Here is a 23,250-nt window from a genome sequence, read left to right as displayed (position 1 = left end):
CCTCCAAGGAGATCTATGACAGGTTGGTCTTCATGTTCAAGGTTAGTAATGCTAATCAAATTCTATTTCTCAAGAATAAATTGAAGGATATTAAGAAGGGCAAGGACGAGGATATTCAATCCTATTTCTTGAGGATTACTGAGATCAAGAATGATCTATTCTCGATTGGAGAAGTCATTCCTGACAAGGAACTTACTCTCACCAACCTTGGAGGACTCCCACCTGAGTAGTATGTATTTAGAACCACCATCCTCAACAATGATCGAATTCCAGGGTTTGAAGAATTGATGTCGAGATGCATTCAAGAAGAAACAAGAATGGTGGAGCAAGAAATACCTTCTAATAGAAGCAACCCCACTGCATTCTCCTCTCATGCCAAAAGGAGAAATAATGTAGGGTCTAAAGGTCATTTCCATGGAAACCCTGGATCTAAGGGAGGAAGGAAGGGTGTGTGCTTTATTTGCAATAAGTTTGGCCACTATGCAAGGGAGTGTCCAAATAGAAGGGACACATCACATGATGATGATCACAATCATTCCAGGGGCAACTTCAACAACAACGATCAAAGGAATGGCAGGTCCAATGGCAAAGGAAAAAGGAATGCGGGACATCAAGGAAATGGTCGACCCTCCAAGAAATCAAGGAACTCCAGGTTTGAAGAATCAAATGTTTTTAACAATAATAAAAAATAGTATTATCTTATATCGGCCCTGTTGAAGTTTCTAAGTTTACTTAGTTAGAAACCCTCCATGCACTTTATCTGATTTATTCCTACCTACTTGTTATTTTCCTTAACAAGTTATTTACAATGTAAATACTGAAAATAAACACTAGTGCATTCTCAACATATTACAGATCAGCGACTAAAAGAAACAAGAACAAACACACCATATGACCCCATTATTTTTGGACTAATGTCCCTGGAAAAACCCAATGTGGGAAAACCGGTGCAACTATCTGAGGGTTTTCTTATTAAGCAATATCATAGTACAATCTGGGTGCCGAAACTGGCCTACCCAACAGGGAATTTCCTTGGCAGTAATACCTCTCAGTTTCTGACAAATCTACTGGCTGAAACCCTGGATAAACCTTCCGGCAGCTACTTAGCACCAATCTGCCCCAAAAAAACCCCAGTGTCTGCCCAATCTGGACTGCATTAGCGTCTCCTAGCCCAACGTTGGCCCTGCGTCAGCGTTATGAGCCTCTGCGTCAGCTACGCTGGCCCCTCTTGTGCTCTGCGCAACACTTAGCTGCCTCTGTGTGGCCCTGCGTCAGCACTGGCTGCTCCTGCGTCTCTCTCTCTGGCTGCTTTGTTGCTATCTTGGCATTATCTCTGCCTCTCTGTCTCTTTGTACTCAATGCCCCTCAGTTGCTTTCCGATCACTGATTCTATCTCTCTTAGCAAACCCTGCTCTGGAGAATAGAATGACTGATCACTCTGGTGTATTCTCCAAGTGACCCTCAAGCCTCCTCTTATACTTTTCCTGTTGACATATCAACGGATGAGATTAAGTCCCTAATCAATGGCTAAGATTAGATCTAGCTTGATCCATGTCTTTTGGACCATTCTAACACAGATTCATATTAATACACATTAATATTTTATTTTCCCTAAGTTTAGACTTAGGAACTCCATTAAAAATATTAATTATTTTAATATCTCATGATCTGTTTAGAATTTGCCCAAACTCTCTATGGGTATTGGAGATCTCATGTGCCCCAACCTGTCCACCAAATTTCGTGGCTAGAGCACATCCGATGCTACCCCAAATCAAGACTCCCTCTTAGCGAGGACTGTGCTCTATCAATACTCCTCACTGAGTATTACTCTGATCATTCGGCATTGATACCTGTGTTGATGCTAGGTCTTCTTGCCCAACATCCTTTGCACTATTGCATCCTGGACTGCGGCCCATGGTTCTGCCATTGCCACTGCTGCATCTGTACGACAACTCCGTCTGCATCTGTGCTGTTGCTGGTCCTTCCTCGCAGCACTGCATCTTCACTGCACCTCCTCTCATCATGTTGCATCGTGCTGCCCACTGCTGCACTGCAACTCAGTTACTGAGAAGTAAGTCACTGATCTCCCAAATGACCTCCCTGTTGGGCTAGAAACACCCACTAATGCTGAAGCTCCCTCTATTGCTGACAAGTGCTCCCTCTCTGACCTCTGCGCTGCTGCAACAACTCCCTGCATCTCGCACTGTTGCACACCTCTCTGTGCCTTTCTGCACTGGTGCAACACTCCTGTGCCTCTCGCACTGCTGCAGCCTGCTAGCTCTGCGCTGTCTCGGGACTCCTGCATTGTAGCTTTCTCTGCCACTCCATCCGCATCCGTCTCTACCCACTCAGCTAGTCCTGCTACTCCTCGTCGGGGCTCCCGTAGCAAGGTCTAATCCAAGAGGCTGGGTACCTCGAGGATCCTGCCCCTCATCGTCTGTAGTCTACCTGACTACAGCTCGATGTCTCCCCACTTCCTCTCAAGTAGCACACGTGCACTCATGGCACAATCATCATCTATCAAAACTTCCTTCTCTGCCCGTGCTGGCACTACCTTAGTCTTGGAAGACTCTCCCTTACTCTTCTTCCTTAGACACTGGGTCGCATAATGACCCAGCTCCCCATAGTGGAAGCACTTGATCTTGGAGAGATCTTTCTTCTTTCGCTTCTCCTGCTTTCCCTCAGATGCTAGGGCCACATCTTCCTCCTCCTGCTTGACTTTGATCCCCTTGCTAGTGCTACCTATCTTTGACTGCCGTCTGATCTCTTCCTAGTGAAGATCTGCTCACATCTCGTCCCAAAGTGGAAGTGTCCCTCTGCCCAATATACTCTGGACAAATACTTCCCAGTCTTCTGAGACAACATTCAGGGCTGTCCTCACCATCAGCTCTTGATCTGGTGTCACTCCTATAGCAGTCAACTGGTCTCAGATCTCATTCAGTCCTCCGAGGAAGGTGTCAATAGATTGTCCCTTCTTCATCTGATACGACCTCATCTGATTCTCAAGCAGCATTCTTCTCTGCACAAAAGTATGCTGGTACAGCTTCTTGAGAGCCTCCCATATCTCAAATGTCGTTTCCTTCTTGGCTATATGTGGTACCACATGATCCTTGACCCCGTCAAGGATAATGCACTTGGACCTCGCCATCACCTCCTCGTTCCTGTCATTATCACTGGGATCGATTGGGACAACTATTACCTTCAAGGCGAAGTTCTTGACACGATTCCTGTTAAGCACAGATAAGGTTCTGGCCTTCCAGACTGCGAAGTTCAATGGTCCATCCAGTCCATCTTGGTCTCTTACCCCATGTAGTGCCATGATGCTCCTCTAATTCCCTCCTGGAAGTTTTTTGTTCGACTCCTCTAAGTCTCTAATTTACGTCTGGAACTTCTCTTCTGGACTCCCTCTGAGTCCTGATTTCCCTCCTGGAAATCCTTCTACCGCTTGTCGAGATGTCCCGTACTTTGATCGACTTGTGCAACTGCACTTTTGATCCGGGTTCCTTGGCTAGAGACCCTCGGTAACAACTCCTCTGGCCCTGCTCTGTCAGGGACTGTTCTGACTACAGTACCTCACCAACTCCACTCTACAATATTCCTGCAGCCTTCTAGACCCCAGCAACTATGTCTATGTGAATTGCGTCAGCCCCTCTCTGCCTCACGCTGGCCCTGCTTCACCCCAGATGGGTCTGCGTCAGCCCTGGGATGCCATGCGTCAACCCTTTGACCCTCTGTGTCAGCAACGCTGGCCTCTCTGAGGCTCTACGCAGCTCTCGACTTTCTCTACGTGGCCTTGGTTGGCTCTACGTCACACACCTTGGCTTCTGCGTTGCCAGAAACAGCTTCTGTCACCTCGGGACAACTGTTTTTTGTTGCTATTGCTCCGCTTCGCTGATGTCTTTTAGTCCTCCTGTGATCTGCAATCATGCTCTGATACCATGTTGAAGTTTCTAAGTTTACTTAGTTAGAAACCCTGCATGCACTTTATCTGATTTATTCCTACATACTTGTTGTTTTCCTTAACAAGTTATTTACAATGTAAATACTGAAAATAAACACTAGTGCATGCTAAACATATTACAGATCAACAACTAAAAGAAACAAGAACAAACACACCATATAACGCCATTATTTTTGGACTAATGTCCGCAGAATAACCTAATGTGGGAAAACCGGTGCAACTATCTGAGGGTTTTCTTATTAAGCAATATCAGAGTACAATCTGGGTGTCGAAACTGGCCTACCCAACAGAGAATTTCCTTGGCAGTAATATCTCTCAATTTCTGACAAATCTACTGGCTGAAACCTCGGATAATCCTTCCGGCAGCTACTCAGCGCCAATCTGCCCCAGAAACCCCAGCGTCTGCCCAATTTGGATTGTGTCAGCCTCTCCTAGCCCAGCGCTGGCCCTGCACCAACCTATCTTGGCTTGCGTCAGCCCTAGGAGGCCCTGTGTCAGCTCTATGAGCCTCTGCGTTAGCTACGCTGGCCCCTCTGGTGCTCTGCGCAACACTTAGCTGCCTCTGCGTGGCCCTGCGTGAGCACTGGCTGCTCCTGCGTCTCTCTCTGGCTGCTTTGCTGCTATCTCGGCACTATCTCTGTTTCTCTGTGTCTCTGTACTCAATGCCCCTCAGCTGCTCTCTGATCACTGATTCTATCTCTCTTAGCAAACCCCGCTCTAGAGAATAGAATGATTGATCACTCTGGTGTATTCTCCAAGTGACCCTCAAGCCTCCTCTTATACTTTTCTTGTTGACATATCAATGGCCAAGATTAAGTCCCTAATCAATGGCTGAGATTTGATACACATTAATATTTTATTTTCCCTAAGTTTAGACTTAGGGACTCCATTAAAAATATTAATTATTTTAATATCTCCTGATCTGTTTAGAATCTGCCCAAACCCTTTCTGGGTATTGGAGATCTCATGTGCCCCAACCTGTCCACCAAATTTCGTGGCTAGAGCACATCCAATACTACCCCAAAGCAACAGACCCTCTCCACTGCCTCTCCTACGGACACTTTGGGAAATTGGCTGATTGATAATGGTGCCTCAAGGCACTTCACTGGATACAAGGAAGCCCTCTCTATTCTGATAGAAAAGAAGACAGGTACCCGGTGAAGGGAGTAGGGAATGTTACCCTTCAATTGAATCAAGGTAACACTATTCATTTGCAAGAAGTACTATATGTACCTGATCTCAAGAATAACCTGGTGTCCATTTCAGCCATGGAGGACAAAGGATTCAAGGTGGCATTCAGCGATGGAAAGGTATGTATTTGGAAAAAAAAATTTAAAGATGCTTTTACTCTTGGGTTCAGGGTTGACACTTTGTATCAAGTTGGAGGAAGTCCATTGGGAGCCATGTCTTACAACACATCTCTACAATCTGAACTATGGCATCGGAGGTTTGCCCATCTTCATTATAAGGCCCTACCTGATGTGAGACAAATGGTGACAGGTATGCTTGAGTTCAAAGTAGAGCATGAAGGTGTATGTCTGGGATGTGCTGAAGGAAAACTTACAAGGGGACCATTCCCCTCAACGTAATAGCAAGACCACAGATATATTGCAATTGATCCACTCTGACATATCTGATATGATGCCCGTAAACTCTTTGGGAGGATACTTATATTATCTCACCTTCACGGATGATTATTCTCACAAGACCTGGATCTACTTCTTGAAGAAGAAGGATGAAATGTTCATCTGGTTCAGACACTTCAAAGCCTTGATCGAAAACCAATCTGAGAAGAAAATCAAGATATTGAGGATTGATAATGGAACTGAGTATGAATCCAATGAATTCCACGATTATTGCAGAGAAGCTAGCATTAAGAGGGAGACTACAATGCCATACACTCCTGAGCAGAATGGTATGGATGAAAGGCAGAATCGCTCTATTGTAAAAGCAATTCGTGCCATGCTTCATGATCAAGGCCTTCCGAAGTTCCTATGGGCTGAAGCTGTAAACTGTCATGTATTGTTAAAATTGGCAACTAGGGCCAAACTCCATGTGGGTTACCTTATTCATGGCTGATAATATTTTTCCTAGATTCCTCTCGTCGAGAGGTGTAGGATTGATCTAAAGATCATCCGATTCCGATGGAGATATGAATTTATTTTGATTATGGACAAATTGTCGAAGTCTGCCAGCAACTTATGTAGGCTCAGATGCCCAATAGACACATCTATTCATCAAATACAGGATGCCTCCTCCTCATTTGGACACTCACTTCTCATCACATATCTCTCTCTCTCCTTCGCAGAAAAGACTCTTCTCTCTCCTGCGCAGAAAGGCTCTTTCTTTCACACGTGTGGAAAAAGGACACAGATTTCTAGGGCTGAAGCTACAGAAAGGAACTTTGACCAGCGTTGACCAGTGTGGACTCCTCTTTGACTGCGAGTTTGGTGTGGCTGATTCTCCTTGGAAGGCCACAATTTTTGGCATAGGAATCAAGGTGATCTGACCTCCGGTTTTACAGATATTGACTGCCCTAGTTTAGGGCTGATCTAGGGTTTGCTGCTGCTGATATAAATCAGATTTTTGTACTATTTCTCTCTGCTGAATTATTGAAGATAAAAGAAGATTTGATCAAAGGGTTCCCCATATTGGGGTTTGTCCCTGGCTAGCCGCCACATCTTGTGTCTCTTGTCTTGGCTTGTTTTCTGTTGATCGTTTAAATGTTCTATCTGCACTTTACTTAATGTACATGTGATTGCTAATTTGTGGATAATAATAAGAAAAACAAGTAAACTGCTCTAAGCATAGAACATACCATAATTTAACATGGTATTAGAGTTGAGGTGAAGACAAAGCCCAAGCAAGAGCAAGAGCAATCACCGAAGAGAAGGTTGGCAAGGCTATCTAAAAGAAACTATGGGGTCCTCAACACACTTCCCTGTTGAAGACAAACTCCGTGAGAAGTCTGACTACCACGGATGGAAGATGTCTCTCGATCTAACATTAGAAGAACAAGAAGTGCTGGACCATGTGAGAGGCAGAGTTGTTGAGCCTCCATCAAATGCATCCACTGCTGCCAGGAACAAATGGACCAAGGGAGAAGTCAAAGCAAAGAAGATCATCTGGGACTCTATCGACAAGCGCTTGGTGGCCTATGTTTCTGAGCTGAACACCTCCAAGGAAATCTACGATAGACTGGTGAGTTTATTTAAAGTTAATGATGCAAATCAAGTCCTGTTTCTTAGAAATAAGCTGAAGGAAATTAAGAAGGGAAAAAATGAAAATATGCAGGCATATTTCTTAAGGATCACCAAGATCAAGAACGATCTCCTATCTATTGGGGAAGTAATTCTTGACAGGGAAATGGCACTCACATTTCTTGGAGGACTACCATCTGAATGGTATATATTCAGGACTACTCTCCTCAACAATAATGTAATTCCTAGATTTGAGGAATTAATGGCAAGATGCATTCAAGAAGAAGCAAGGATGGAAGAACAGGAAATGCCACACTTAAATCATCCCGCTGCCTTTTCTTCTCATGCTAAAAGAAGAAACAATTCCGGGGCTAAATCCAAAGGAAAGGCTGGACCAAAGAATGGAAGAAAAGGACGATGTTACCATTGCAATAAACCAGGTCATTATGCAAGGGAGTGTCCTGATAAAAGGGACTCACACCAGGATGATGATCAAAATCCCTCTCAAGGCAATCAAAGAAATGGCAGGTCAAATGGCCAAGGTAAAAGGAGTGCTGGAAATCAAGGAAGAGGACAACCATTCAAGAAGGCAAGAAATTCTAGGTATGAATCTAACACTGTTAACAATAAGCAAGATGAATATTATCTACCAACTGCTCTATCTACCTCTGCTCCTCCGGACTCGCTGGGAAATTGGCTTATTGATAGTGGTGCCTCAAGGCACTTCACTGGTTACAAAGAAGCTCTCCATAATCTAATAGAAAAAGAAACCAACCTGGAAATTGTTCTTGGAGATAATTCAAAATATCCTGTGAAAGGTGTAGGAAATGTCTCTCTTAAATTGAATCAGGGTAATACAATCCACCTACAAGATGTATTATATGTACTTGATCTTAAAAAGAACCTGGTATCCATTTCGGCTCTGTAAGACAAAGGCTACAAGGTGGCTTTCAGCGATGGCAAGGTACGTGTATGGAAAAAGAATATTAAAGATGCCTTCACTCTTAGGTTTCGAGTTGATTCATTATATCAGGTCGGAGGAAGTCTGCTAGGTGTCATGTCTTGTGACACATCCCTTCAGTCCAAACTATGGCATCAGAGGTTTGCTCACCTTCATTATAAAGTTCTACCCGATGTTAGACAAATGGTGACTGAGATGCCTGAATTCCGAGTAGAGCAAGAAGGTGTATGTCCGGGATGTGCTGAAGGAAAGCTCAAAAGGGGACCATTTCCCTCAAGCCAAAGCAAGACCTCCAATATATTGCAATTGGTTCACTCAGACATATCTGGTATGATGCCTGTGAACTCCTTGGGAGGATATTCATATTACCTCACTTTTACAGATGATTATTCTCGCAAGACTTGGATATACTTCTTGAAAAAGAAGGATGAAGTGTTCTCCTGGTTTCAACACTTCAAAGCCTTGATCGAGAATCAAACCGAAAAGAAGATCAAGATTTTAAGGACTGATAACGAGACTGAATATGAATCCAATGAGTTTCATAACTTTTGCAATGAGGCTGGCATTAAGAGGGAGACTACTACACCATGTACTCCTGAGCAGAATGGTGTGGCAGAAAGAAAGAACCGTACAATTGTGGAAGTTGTCCGTGCTATGCTCCATGATCAAAGATTGCTGAAGTTTTTATGGGCCAAAGCTGCAAACATCGCTATATATGTGCAAAACCGATGCCCTCATCAAGCATTGGGTTCCAAGACTCCCGAAGAGATGTTCACTGGTAAGAAACCTGACGTATCTCATTTTAGAATTTTTGGAAGCCCTGTATATTTTCATGTGCCAAAAGAGAAAAGGAATAAATTGGGTGCATCTGGAAAGAAAGGAATCTTTGTGGGCTATAGTGAAAACACTAAGGGCTATAGAATCTATATAGATGGTCAAAGAGAAGTCAAGATTAGTCATGATGTCACCTTTGACAAAGATATGGCCCTTAGCAAGGTGGACAATCTTCCTACTTTGAGGAGCTCTCAAGAAGCTGACACCAGGGAACCGAAGGAAAAAGAAGATGAGATAATGCCCGATGTGGAAGAACCCTTGGATCCTATTGATCCTCCACCGCCTGAGCCTTCCTCTTCAAGGAAGAGGCCTTCATGGCTTAGGGGGACACTTGATGATGCTGAAGGACACATAGCTCCCCGAGGAACCTTTCGTGAAAGTAAGAAGCTAAACAGGTATCAGGGATACCTGACCATCATGAGCACAATCATCCAAAATGAGCCTTCATCATTCACAGATGTCGTCAAGCATCAAGTATGGAAGGATGCTATGACTGAAGAATATGAGTCTATTATGAAGAATGATGTCTGGGATGTGGTCCCCAGACCCCAGGACAAGACAATTGTCACTTCAAAATGGCTTTACAAGATAAAGCATGCAGCTGATGGAAGTACTGAAAAATATAAGGCTCGTTTTGTCGCTCGTGGCTTCTCCCAGAAGGAAGGTATAGACTATGATGAGATATTTGCACCTGTTGCCCGATATACCACCATCCGCTCGATCATAGCCCTTGCTGCTTCGCAAGGATGGAACCTACATTAGATGGATGTCAAGACTGCATTCTTACATGGTTCGATCAAAGAGGAGGTCTATGTGGAGCAACCTGAAGGATTTGAAATTTATGATCGAGAATCTCATGTGTGTAGGTTGAAAAAGGCCCTCTATGGGCTAAAGCAAGCACCCCAAGCATGGTATGAGAGAATCGATAGCTATTTGATGAAGCTGGGATTCACTGGAAGTGAAGCCGACCCTAACCTTTACTTTAAGGTTATAGATGACAAGCCTCTCATACTGTTGCTTTATGTTGACGACCTCTTTCTAACAGGTGCAGACCCTCTCATTCACAAATGTAAGAGGGAGCTGGCTTCTGAATTCGAGATGAAAGACCTAAGACTCGTGCACTATTTCCTAGGACTCGAAGTCTGGCAGAAACCAGGGGAGATTTTCCTATCTCAAGGAAAGTATGTGGTGAAAATACTGGAAAGATTCGGCATGGTGGACTGCAAACCCGTAACTACCCCGATGGAGCTTAACTTTAAGAAGTTAAGCGGTAGTGCTGCCGGACCTATTTTACGAAATGCTACTGAGTATCGACAGCTCTTTGGAGCATTAATGTACTCGATGAACTCTCGTCTGGATATATGCTTTGCAATCAACACTTTGAGTCAACATATGGTTGAGCCTCGCCACTCACATTGGATTGGTGCCAAGAATCTGCTGAGATATCTTCGTGGCACAATCACTCATGGATTAAGATACACTGCCGGAAATGTGAGACTCCTTGGGTATACTGACGCTGATTGGGCAGGCAATGTGGAGGACCGAAAGAGAACCTCCGGGTGCTGTTTCTCCTTGGGATTTGCTTCGATATCCTAGATAAGCAGGAAGCAGAAGTTGGTGGCTCTGAGCACCACCGAGGCAGAGTACATTGCTGCTAGCATGGCCTCTTGTGAGGCAGTCTGGTTACGAAAGTTCTTCAGTGAGCTGTTTGGATTTACATTGGATACCACCGTGATCCTGTGTGGCAACCAGAGTGGGATTCGTTTATCAGAGAATCCCGTATTCCATGATCGCTCCAAGCGTATCGATATCAGATATCGCTATATTCGAGATATGGTGCAGCGGGGAGCTATAAGGCTCCAACATATTGGTACGGATGAACAGTTCGCCAACATTTTGACAAAGCCCCTAGGAAAGGTCAAATTCCTGACTTTCCGAGAACGACTTGGAGTCGTTCAGAGACCCTCCTTTGAGGGTCAAGTATGATGTACCGAGCTTTGGGAGCTCCAAGGGGGCGCGGGGTACTTCTTGGAGCGACACATGACCACAGGGTGACTCACCATCCCCTGTTGGTGCACTTTGTACAGGGTAAAAGGTTCAACCTTCCCCTGTGACACCCCGTGGCGACTATGGAACAGGATGATTAGTTCTCCTGTGGGCCAGGATGATTCGTTCTCCATGGCGATTGTGGAATAGGATGATTCATTCTCCTGTAGGCCAGGATGATTAGTTCTCTGTGGCATCCACTGGACAAGATGATTCGTTCTCCTGTGGATAGGATGATTAGTTCTCCTGTCGAGGCATCCTACCCATGCAGTCTGGGACTCATGGGAAGTACCTCTCATCTGATCAATGAGCAGGGAAATGAGGATAGGGACCATAGTAGTTCTATCGATGGACGCATCGTTGTATCTACCGTACTCCCTATGCTAGGATGACCTCCATTGATCTGGGATCAATGATACTGGTTTGGGACCAGTGAGAGTGGTACACCCTCTGAAACTGACTTCGGGTCAGTAGAGGACTGGTCTGGGACCAATGAAAGTGGTACACACTCCAGACTGACTTCGGGTCAGTGGAGGATGGTATGATACATCCTCGATCACTTCTTATTCTTCATAGTTCAAGCAGAGCAGAATATAGCAGAACAGAGCAGAGCAGAGTAGAGCAGGGGTCAAGCTGTACAAGGCAGTGCATTTGATGGATGAATAGTAGCGACGGTTAGACAAATTGTATATGGAGTTCTCCCTAGTTGAGAGGGAGTGTTAAAATTGGCAACTAGGGCCAAACTCCATGTGGGTCACCTTATTCATGGCTGATAATATTTTTCTTAGATTCCTTTCGTCGAGAGGTGTAGGATTGATCTAAATATCATTCGATTCTGATAAGTATTTATGGAGATATGAATTTATTTTGATTATGGACAAATTGTCAAAGTCGGCCAGCAACTTATGTAGGCTCAAATGCCCAACAACGACATCTATTCATCTTCAACGTTTGGATATAAATACAGGACGCCTCCTCCTCATTTGGACACTCCTCATCACATATCTCTCTCTCTCCTGCGCAGAAAAGAGTCTCTTCTCTCTCTTGCATAGAAAGGCTCTCTCTTTCACACGTGTGGAAAAAGGACGCAGATTTCTAGGGCTGAAGCTGCAGAAAGGAACTTTGACCAGCGTTGACTGCGAGTTTGGTGTGGTTGATTCTCCTTGTAAGGCTGCGATTTTTGGCACAGGAATCAAGGTGATCTGACGTTCGGTTTTATAGATATTGACTGCCCTAGTTTAGAGCTGATCTAGGGTTTGCTGCTGCTGATATAAATCAGATTTTTGTACTATTTCTCTCTGCTGAATTATTGAAGATAAAAGAAGATTTGATCAAAGGGTTTCCCCATATTGGGGTTTGTCCTTGGCTAGCCACCACATCTTGTGTCTCTTGTCTTGGCTTGTTTTTTGTTGATCGTTTAAATGTTCTATCTGCACTTTACTTAATGTACATGTGATTGCTAATCTGTGGATAATAATAAGAAAAACAAGTAAACTGCTCTAAGCATAGAACATACCATAATTTAACATGTATGCTCAAAACCAATGCCCTCATCAAGCATTGGACTCCAAGACTCCCGAAGAAATGTTCATTGGTAAGAAACCCGACGTTTCTCATTTCAGAATTTTGGAAGTCCCATATATTTTCATGTGCCGAAAGAGAAAAGAAGCAAATTGGGTCCATCTGGGAAGAAAGGAATCTTTGTGGGCTCTAGTGAAAATTCTAAGGGATATAGAATTAATGTGGCTGGTCAAAAGGAAGTTGAGATAAGTCATGATGTCACCTTGGACAAAGATATGGCCCTTAGGAAGATCAACAACCTTCCTATCCTAAGAAAGGACAAAGAAGCTGACACCGGAAATTAGGGTGCAAAAGAAGACGAAATGATGCCTGATGTTGATAAACCTATGGATCCTATTGATCCTACTCCTCATGAGCCCTCCTCCTCCAAAAGGAGACCCTCATGTCTTAGGGAGACTCTCGAAGATGCCGAGAGACACATTGCACCAAGGAGGACTTTCTGTGAAAGCAAGAAGCCAAACACGTATCAAGGATATTTGACCGCCATGAGCACTATCATTCAAAATGAGCCTTCATCATTCGAAGAAGCCGTGAAACATCAAGTATGGAAGGATGCAATGAATGAAGAATACGAGTCAATTATGAAGAATGATGTTTGGGATGTGATCCCTAGACCCCAGGACAAATCGCTTGTCACCTCTAAGTGGCTCTACAAAATCAAGCATGGAGCTGATGGAAGTGCAGACCCTCTCATTCACAAATGTAAGAGGGATTTGGCTTCTGAATTTGAGATGAAGAACTGAGGACCGATGCACTATTTCCTAGGGTTGGAGGTCTGGCAAAAGCCAAGTGAAATTGTCCTCTCTCAAGGAAAATATGTTGTGAAGATATTGGAAAGATTTGGGATGGTGGACTGCAAGCCTGTGACTACTCCGATGGAACTTAACTTTAAGAAGTTATGTGGTAGTGTTGCTGGACCTGAATTGGGAAATGCTTCTGAGTATCGTCAACTCATAGGAGCACTGATGTTCTTGGTGAACTCCTGTCCGGACATATGTTTTGTAGTTAACACATTGAGCCAATATATGGTTGAGCCTCATCATATACATTGGATTGGTGCCAAGAATCTTCTGAGATATCTTCGGGGCACAATCACTCATGGACTGAGATACATTGTCGGAGATGTGAGGCTGCATGGTTATTCTAATGCTAATTGGGCTGACAGTGTGGTGGATCGCAAGAGCACTTATGGATGTTGTTTTTTGGGTTCTGCGTCGATATCTTGGATTAGCTGGAAGCAGAAATCAGTTGCCTTGAGCACCGCCAAGGCCGAATACATAGCTTCTAGTATGGCCTCATGTGAAGTTGTCTGGTTGAGGAAGCTCTTTAGTGAGCTGTTTGGACATGTGCTAGATACCACCATGATCCTCTGCGACAACCAAAGGGGGATCTGATTATCAGAGAATCCATTGTTTCATGATCGCTCCAAGCATATAGATATCAGGTACCACTTTATCCTGGATATGGTACATCGAGGAGCAATAAGGCTCCATTGCATTGGGACTAATGAGCATGTGTCTGATATTATGACAAAGCCCCTGAGGAAGGTCAAGTTCTTGGCCTTTTGATAACGACTTGGAGTCGTAATGAGACCCTCTTATGAGGGTCCTGTATGAGATGGACATTGAGCTCTGGGAGCTCCGGGGGACTTGGAGTACTTCTTGGAGCGATGAGCAACAATAGGGTGAGTGGTTCAGTGTTCCCCTAGTGGTTTGCTGTGTATAGGGTGAGTGGTTTAGCCTTCCCCTACAATACCCCTTGGTGACATGTAGGTAGGATGAGTGATTCATCCTTCTCTTGTTGAGACATCCTACCCATGCAGTCTGGGACTCATGGGAAGTACCTCTCATCTGGCTAATGAGTAGGGAAATGAGGATAGAGATCGTAGTACTACCAATGGACGCATCATGTACTACTGTACTCCCTATGATAGGATGATCGATATTGATCTAGGATCAATTGGAACTGACTTCGGGCCAGTAAGAGTGGTATGAGACACTCTCTTTTGATTGGAACTGACTTCGAGTCAGTAAGAGTGGTATGACACACTCTCCTTTGATTGGGACTAACTTCGGGTCAGTAGAGAATGGTATGATACATTCTCGATCACTTCTTCTTCTTCATAGTTCAATAGAGCAGAGCAGTTCATTGATGGCAGAGATAGTACAGATTGCCAGATGGATTAGCAGATGGAGATCTCCCTAGTTGAGAGGAAGTGTTAAAATTAGCAACTAGGGCCAAAATCCACATGGGTCATCTTATTTATGACAGCTGATATTTTTCTTGGATTTCTCTTGCCAAGAGGTGTAGGATTGATCTAAAGATCATCCGATTTTGACATGTACAAATGAAGTTATGAATTTATTTTGATTATGGTCAAATTGTCAAGGTCGGCCAACAAATTTATGTAGGCTCAAAAGCCAAACAATCACATCTATTCATCCTCAACGTTGCATGTAAATAGAAGGTGGCTTAGCCTCATTTGGACACACTCATCTTCACACTTCTCTCTCTCTCATTGATTGGGTATGGATTTCTGGGCCTCTCTCTCTCCACACGTCCGAAATTTTAGGAGGCTGAAATTTCAAGGGACCAAATTTCTGGACAGTTTGACCAAGTGTTGACCAGCATGCGTTGACCTCCTTGGATTGCGTTTTTGTGAAGGCTATCTCTATTTGGGCAGATTACATTTCTGGGCACAGAAATCGAGGCTAAACGTTGACTGTTGGCTGCAGCTAGGGCTGACCGCAGGTGGGTTGTTTGACTAGATTTTGATTGGGCTGTTTTGAGGGCTGATTCATCTTGTTGTTTGGAGGCTGAAGTTGACTGAAGTTGACCAATTAGTTGAGGGTCAAATCTGCCTTGTTGACTAACATTGACTTTTCTGGTTAGGACTCTTTCGCTGCTGTTATAAATGATCAGATTTGTAAATTGTACTATCTCTCTCTACTGAACTATTGAAGACTAAAAGATGATTTGATCAAGGGTTACCCCACGTTGGGGTTTGTCCCTGGCTAGTGCCACATCTTGTGTCCTCTTGTCTTGGCTTGTCTTATACTCTTTATGTTTATGTTCTATCTGCATTTTACTATCATGTTGATGTGATTGCTAATCTGAATATTGATACTAGGCTAATAAAGAAATTGAAGTAAAATTGCTCTAAAGCATAGAACATACCTTTGTTACATAAAATTAACAGTTTTCCACATAATAAACCTGTGGTGCTCCCAATGGTTGTGAGGGCACACAAGTGACCTCATGGGTCTCCAAGTAAGTCGAAGATGCTTGTAGACCATCTGTAAGGGCTCAGATGATGATGTAGTTGAAGCCACATCATCCTACAAGTCCTAGGCCAACTTCCAAGTGCGGGGTACATCTGTGGGGTTAGCTGAGCAAAGGTGAACCATGTGCATCTTCCTCGTCCAATAAGTGAATCTCGAGCAATCTTTGAACATCTTTGAGGATTCATGGAGTGTTGTCTACTGCTGTGGAGGCCCATGGCTCTCAATACACACCCTACATGTGCCAATGTAGCCCTCTGGAGGGTTAGGACCCCGTATAGGGAGACCAAACCCAAGATGGAGACCACTTGCAATCTTGCATAAGATCCAATGTGTCCCCTAGCCTTCCAGTACAACAAATTGTCAAGGAAATTGAGTAAAAGAGCTTACAAACCAATGACCACAGGTGGAGACTTTATAATGGCCTGCCCTTCCATAATGGGCTTTGGCATGTGCTAATGTCTCCAAAATCTAGATGGGGTTAACCAAGTATTCCATTAGGTGGTTTCTACTTTTAAAGGGGATAATATGTCCAAAGTACATCCTTTAAAAGGTGGTGGCATGTGATAAAGAGGTGAATGGAGTAGTGAATAAGAAGGGGCAACCCTGGGCCACATGCTAGGGTACAAGGGTAGTTAGTAGAAGAGAAGCCCACACTTGGGTATCTAATGTATAAGAGGGAGCAATTTTGGTACATGAGGTGCTCCGACCTTGATTTTTCCACCCTTCTTTATATGTCTTTTGCCCTTTTATGATTTTTCTTCAGTTAATTGCTCGAGGCCCAAGGGGTGAAAACATGATGTGTGAGATATAGCTGTGGATACCCCCTTTTAAGGTAGGGTGGTTCATTGCCCGCATGATGTGTGAGATATAGCAGTGGATACCCCCTTTTAAGGTAGGGTGGTACATTGCCCATCAGGGGTTGGGATAATCATGGGTTCCTATATGATGAAGAATGCTCATAGAACCTGTAGGAACCAAGTTGATGGCCATGATGATGGGGTAGAGCTCATGTATTTGATTTTTCCCACGTGATAAATGTGTTTGACCGACCATCTTTTGCATTTTGTGGCACATTTTCCTGTTGAATGTGGCCAATTATGCTTTTATTTTCTTTTTAGCTGCATCAACCTCTGGGGCATCATTCCAAGCCTGACCCAAGGTGTGGGCAGGGAAGGGGAGAGCTAGCCCTATGTGGACCTAGTGGAGGAATGTAGACCTAGGTGGGAGAAATGATGAATGGGGTAATAATGAGTGGAAAGAGGACAATATATGTAGACGAGGGAACGGGAGCACGCAACCAAATTCAGGATTTCCCATGAAATACCATCCCTAAAACCAAATGGTCAATAAAAGAGATCTCACGGGACTAGAATCTTAGGTTAATATCCAAAAGGGGTCTAGGGACAAGAGCACGGACCTAGCCCATTCTTTCCGCCAAATCCCCCCCCCAATTAATCCATGCCCAAAAGTGTTCATGATAAGCAAACTACAATACTCAATTACGAAATGACGAGGCATACCTTTAGGTTCAAGAGGCCCACCTTCAAACATGACAAATGGGTGAGGGACCACATGGCACAATGAACTAGTTGGTGGCTGCAAGGAGCTGCTGGCTGCCGCCTGAGGACCATCTTGGAGAAAAAATTTCTCCTAGGGATATCACCCACAAAATGGTGGGTAACAGGGATCACCACTAACCAATTTGATTTAAATAATGCGATGGCTTCTGGTTTATCACCAACTATTCAGCAGTCGAGATTCACAATCAATCAGATTTGTTATATGGTGTTTCTCTCCTGTGCAACTTATCTAGGCCTCACGCCCTTGAATCTCAGGTCTTAGGCTGCACACTTTGATATTATCAACCTCTTAATGATGGCTCTGAAATTTCATCCTCTCTTCACCATGGCTCTGATACCATGTTAAGAATTGGAGCAAGCACAAATGAGACAAGAAACAGGCAAAAATAGGTTTAAAGTCATTCTCAACTCATTGTATTGATTTCAAGATATGAATTTATAGTACATCAATTTTACTATTTTAGATCTAGATCTCATTGACAAGTTATCAATAAGTCATGACAACACCTTATCAAAGATAAGGTTTAGAACTGATGACAATGTGGTCTCAGACATTGTAATTGTCTAGGGACTCTCAGTCTAACATTTTGAATTTGTTCATCGTTGCTACAATCTCTCTAACGCGCTGCCAGACTACAGTTGGCGACAGACAATGTTTATACAGTTATGCAAGAGGTCAGCCTATAAAAGCAGCCTCACATCTTGTCTATAAAACGATTCATAAAATTCAATGAAAAAACTTCTCCTGAATCTTCTCACATCCTCTTAACGAGTTCTTAAAGTGAACATCCTCTAAAGAAGTCTGATCTTGATTTCTCACCTTGCATCACGTCATGTCTCTAATTTTGGAAATATAGCAAGTCAAGAATTATATGCAATATGTATGATAAAGAGATTATGATTTAAGACACGAAAGGAAATGTTTGCTGTCTTTATACATATTTATCAATTTAGTTTAACTTGGGATAATTACAGGGCGTACAGATATGGTCATAAAAATATAGAATTACACAATAGAGCTGATATTTCCACACAACTGTGACAATAATGAAGTTACATTATTGAAGCTTAATACTGCTGCTAATAAATATATGAAGCATGGTTCTGGACTAGAATGGAAGTGATACAGGTTAATAATGAAGATATTCTTCTTCCCTTCTTCTTTATGTGGTGTGATGATATAGATGTGGAGAAATTGCAAAATTGAAGCTGGGTAAACTTTTGACGTATTTATCTAGTGGGAACATGCTAATTCTAATATCATAATAGGATGATGGAATTGTGTGCAGAACGTTATCTGTTTGAATGCTTTAATATATTATTGTAAATGATTATTGAATTGATATTCGTATTTGAAAATTTGTTACCGCTTTCTTTGTTTTAGTATTCATTTTCAACTGATATTCCTGGGTTAATTGACAGGCTGTCGCAACGACTACAGCATTGGCAAAGAAATATGGTGCGGACATCACTGTTGTTGGTATGTTGTAAAATAGCCATGTAGTGAACGTCATGTTGAAAAAAAAAGGTCCAAAATGCTTTAAATGTTCAACATTTGATGCTATGGATCTCTTGATGTTTATGCTTGGTTGATGTGAGGGATAGTTGTCTTGATAATCTTTATGAGAGATAGAATCTAAGAAAAGACATTATTGTACTTGTTTACATGTGTAGTTATTGATGAAAATAGCAGGGATGCAATAGCAGATCATGACACACGATTATCCAGTATTCACTGGCATCTGGCTCAAGGTGTGTTGCAAGTGAAGTTTTCTTCTAGTGTATTTGCTTTATAGTGAGTCGTTTAACACTAACAAATAATTTAACTGGAGTAAAGATGCTGTTATATGCATGACTTTCTGGTACGTCAATTGCACAGCCTATTTTATAATTATCAGTATGACTTTCTAGTGTGGTGATGCTATGTTGAACTTTCTTCTGCATTCAGGTGGTTTTGAGGAGTTTAGCTTGATGGAGAGACTCGGTGAAGGCAAGAAGCCTACTGCTGTTATTGGAGAGGTCGCTGATGACTTGAATCTTGATTTGGTAGTGATTAGTATGGAATCCATTCACTCAAAATATGTTGATGGGAATTTGCTGGCAGAGTTCATTCCCTGCCCCGTTCTTTTGCTGCCACTGTAGTTTGAGTTGCGGTTGATTACACTGATTTAAAATTGCTTATTATGAAGAACAGCTTACAAGTGGCATCCTTTTTTGTTAAGCTTGTTTTGGATAGGTGCGTATTTTCCAAGAACATCTTGTCCAAGAAAGGATACGCAAAAGAGTTGAGGAATGCAAGGGGTTATCCTGAACTACAGAGATCTTGTACAATTCGTTTGTGTTACAGAACCAAGTTTTCATGTAGAGAGAGATCTCATATGCTTTTAAAGTGATTCTTCTGGTGTCAAAAGTGTCAGGTGTTATTTTTCCACCCTGGCCTTTTTGTAAGATGAAGACAATAAGTGCAGTAGAAGTAGACTATGTCCTCACCGCTTTCTCTCATGGCCATGACTTTCTTTGTCAATATACTAGCTCACTGGACTTATGTCAGATCACGTAATGGCATTTCAATCTAACACCCATTAGTCTGAGACCCTGACCAAAGATATTGAGGCTATTAAATGTTTTCAAGCAACCCTCGACACCACTAAAAGACTTTAGAGCAAGCATCTGGTTATCTTACACTGTCAATATAGAGCGTATTTAATTATTTTCTTTGCCTGTACTGCTTTATACCTTCAGTCCAATGGGCTAGTTTGAGTGTTTGAGTTCTTTGAGCTTTATATAGGAGGTTTCAGGGTTGATTTTCTGGGCTGGCTGCCTTTGTCATGTGCCTCACTTGATGTCACTGATGCATCAGGGGTCATAATAAGTACTAATGGTTTTGCATTGGACACTATCTGTGAATGCAGGGAAGTGATCGGGAGTTTCTTTGTGAGGTTTTCTTTATAGAAAATACTGCTTCGTAGTCTTCAACATTACATGTCTATTTTAATTGCTTGTACCCTATTTTTAAGAACACTGACCCTCACCAATTTAAAAGTGATTGATACAATATTGTAGTAATTTTCGTTCCTTGTGAAAAGAGATGTCCTTTCTATCAGTTGGAAGTCATAAAATGGAGTGCTCAGATCCATTTCAAAGTGAATACTTCACGACGATGCAGCAGTATGGAATTCAACGAATTTTCCATGGGTACAGGTATAGTCAACATAAGTTTGACTATCTCTGATAATATACCTCGTGTCTTTGATACAAGTCAAACCATAAACCCAAAAAACCTCCAAAATAGTTTTTAAAAACTATAAATATGATGTAAATCACTAAATTTGGAAGGATTGAATTAATTTTCTTATGAGCATTCGTGAAGATGATTGTTTTTAGAAATTGGAAACAGAATGCATGTAATGCTATCTATGAGATGTATACATCCGTTTTGGTGCTATATGTGTTTTTTGGTTAAGCATTTTTTATACCGAATTGTATTTGAATCTCGCTACCATTAGTAAGTGACACTGAGTTTTTGAAAGTATTCACTCTGCATATGTATTCAACCTTTTGATATATATCTGAATTAATATTTTTGGATATGTGGTTTCTGTAGTTTCATTGAGTGACTTCAATAATACCATGGTTTCCACGATTTCCACCCGTCCGTAAGGGGATGTGTCTGAAACAAGTACACATGACTAGTTGCACATGATGCACAGTGTTGCAAACACATACTTGATTGGGGTCCGGGGATATCCATGATGGGGAACGTGCCTCGGTTCCATTTGGAAGTTTAGGGGCACTTGTATTTTCCTTGGGATGTAGGACAAGGGAAGAATTGTCCTTGGGTTAGAATCTGGTAATGCCTTTGAATCATCAATTGTCTTCTCTCACTTCCCACATTGTTATTACATTATTGAGTTACACAAGTTGTACGTTTGTTTACTTGAAAATTTCAGCTTAAAGTTTAAATGATTGAACACTGTCGATTTAGCATAATATACACATGCTTTAACTTTGGGTAACCAATGTCTAAGATGAGGCAGTAGTGTTGCTAGTAGTAGTTAGCTTTGATTGAACATTGCCCTTGATCCGATTTACATAATATACACATGATTTAACTCTAGGTAACCAACATCTGAGATGATGTGATTGTTAGTTTGACAACGAACTTCAACCGTAGTTTAGTTTTTAGTTATGTACAGTTTTCTTTGTAACGAATAGTTTTTGGTTATGTAACGGTAAATACATGAATATATCGAATGTCATGTAGAGGATATTGATCATCGAATAAAACAAATTCACATATTCAGTTTATCTTTCTTGGTCTTTGGTCTTCTCTCATTCTGTTTCTTGCTGTTCTTTCTTTCTTCCTCTGCACTTAATTCAATAAGTGGTATCAGAGGCAGACAAAACTCCTGTGATCAAACCCTTGCCGTGATTTATCCCTGAGGACGGCTGAGTTGTGAGGCTGCTACAGCCCTGTGGATGACGGCATCAATCTGTGGAAGGACGGCGTTGCTCCAGCGTTGAGGTTTGAAGAATCCGAATCGGCTGCTGAATCTCTGAGGACGGCGTGGACGGCTTTGTGGACAGCGTTGTGAGGCTGCTGGGAAGAATCGTTGAACGGTGTCACGGTGTGCCTTGTGGACAGCGTTGTGAGGCTGCTGGGAAGAATCGAATCCGGGTATTATTTCCCTGAATCCGGCCCTGTGGATTGTGTTGTTTAGTCTTGAACGGTGTCACGGTGTCGGTGTTGTGAGGCTGCAATCCGGGTATTGTTTCCCTGAATCCGCTGTGGACTGCGTTGTAATCCGGGTATCGTTTTTTACACAGAAATTTTTTTTTTAAAGGAAAAAAGGGTTTTGCAGATTCTTTAAAACATAGCAGTTTGCAGAATTTAAAAAAAAAAAAAAGATAGCAGATTGCAGATTTGTAAAAGATAGCAGTGTGCAGTTTTTTAAAAAGATAGCAGTTTGCAGAGTTTTTTAAAAGATAGCAGATTGCAGAATTTTTTTTTTTTTTTTTTAAAAGATAGCAGAGGTGGTTGTTGTGGTCTGTTATAAAATTATTGAAAAAAAAGGGAAGGGTTTGCAGAATTCTTGTTTTAAAGATAGCAGCAGAGATTGAAAAGGGAAAGGGTGTTGTCGTTGTTTTGTTTTAAAATATTGTAGAAGAACAAGTTTGCAAGTGGGAAGTTATTTTTTTTTTAAAAGACTGAAACCCTAGGAAGGAGGAAAATGGCCAAGATGTCGAATGCAAGATTCGAGGTGGAGAAATTCACCGGAAAGAGCAATTTTGCTCTTTGGAAACTGAAGGTTAAGGATCTGCTTGTGCAACAAGGGTTGCACAAGGCATTGGATGGGGTTACTAAGAAACCCACAACCATGACTACTTCAGACTGGGAGGACTTGGATGCCCGAGCTCTCAGTACCATCCGGCTATGTCTAGCGGATGAAGTTCTCTTCAACATCGTTGAAGAGACTACGGTGTCAGGTTTGTGGGAAAAACTTGAAAACCTTTATATGACAAAATCATTAACGAACAGAATTTATCTGAAACGACAATTATACAGTCTTCGAATGAAAGAAGGTTCAAGCGTTGCAGAACATTTGAATGTCTTTAATACACTAATTTGTCAATTAACAGATATGGAAGTAAAAATACAGGAAGAAGATAAAGCCATAACCTTGCTGTGTTCTCTGCCTGAATCATGGGATCACTTCGTAACCTCGATCAGCTTCAGCTCTGCTGATTCTTTGAAGTTTGAATCAGTCGTGGGAGCTCTTCTGTCTGAAGAGGTACGGAGGAA

At 42.4% G+C, this 23,250-nt stretch overlaps 1 protein-coding gene across 1 annotated transcript in view; it reads left to right on the top strand.

Annotated features, from left to right (window-relative positions):
* LOC149180075 (cell wall integrity/stress response component) overlaps nt 1-20,038 on the top strand; it is a 90,907-nt gene extending 70,869 nt beyond the window's left edge. The window contains exons 3-5 of the mRNA XM_089415886.1: nt 18,870-18,927; nt 19,122-19,199; nt 19,396-20,038. Coding sequence (XP_089272012.1) covers nt 18,870-18,927; nt 19,122-19,199; nt 19,396-19,589 — 330 coding nt within the window. The 3' untranslated portion in view covers nt 19,590-20,038. The remainder of the gene's footprint in view (nt 1-18,869; nt 18,928-19,121; nt 19,200-19,395) is intronic.
* Nucleotides 20,039-23,250: the final 3,212 nt, after the last annotated feature.

Source organism: Pinus tabuliformis, chromosome 3_2 (assembly GCF_031772625.1).
Source record: "Pinus tabuliformis cultivar Carrire ecotype Pingquan chromosome 3_2, CPIR1, whole genome shotgun sequence".
Taxonomy (NCBI): Eukaryota; Viridiplantae; Streptophyta; class Pinopsida; order Pinales; family Pinaceae; genus Pinus; species Pinus tabuliformis.
Note: the sequence above shows the minus strand (reverse complement) of the source record. Positions and strands in the feature narration are given on the sequence as shown.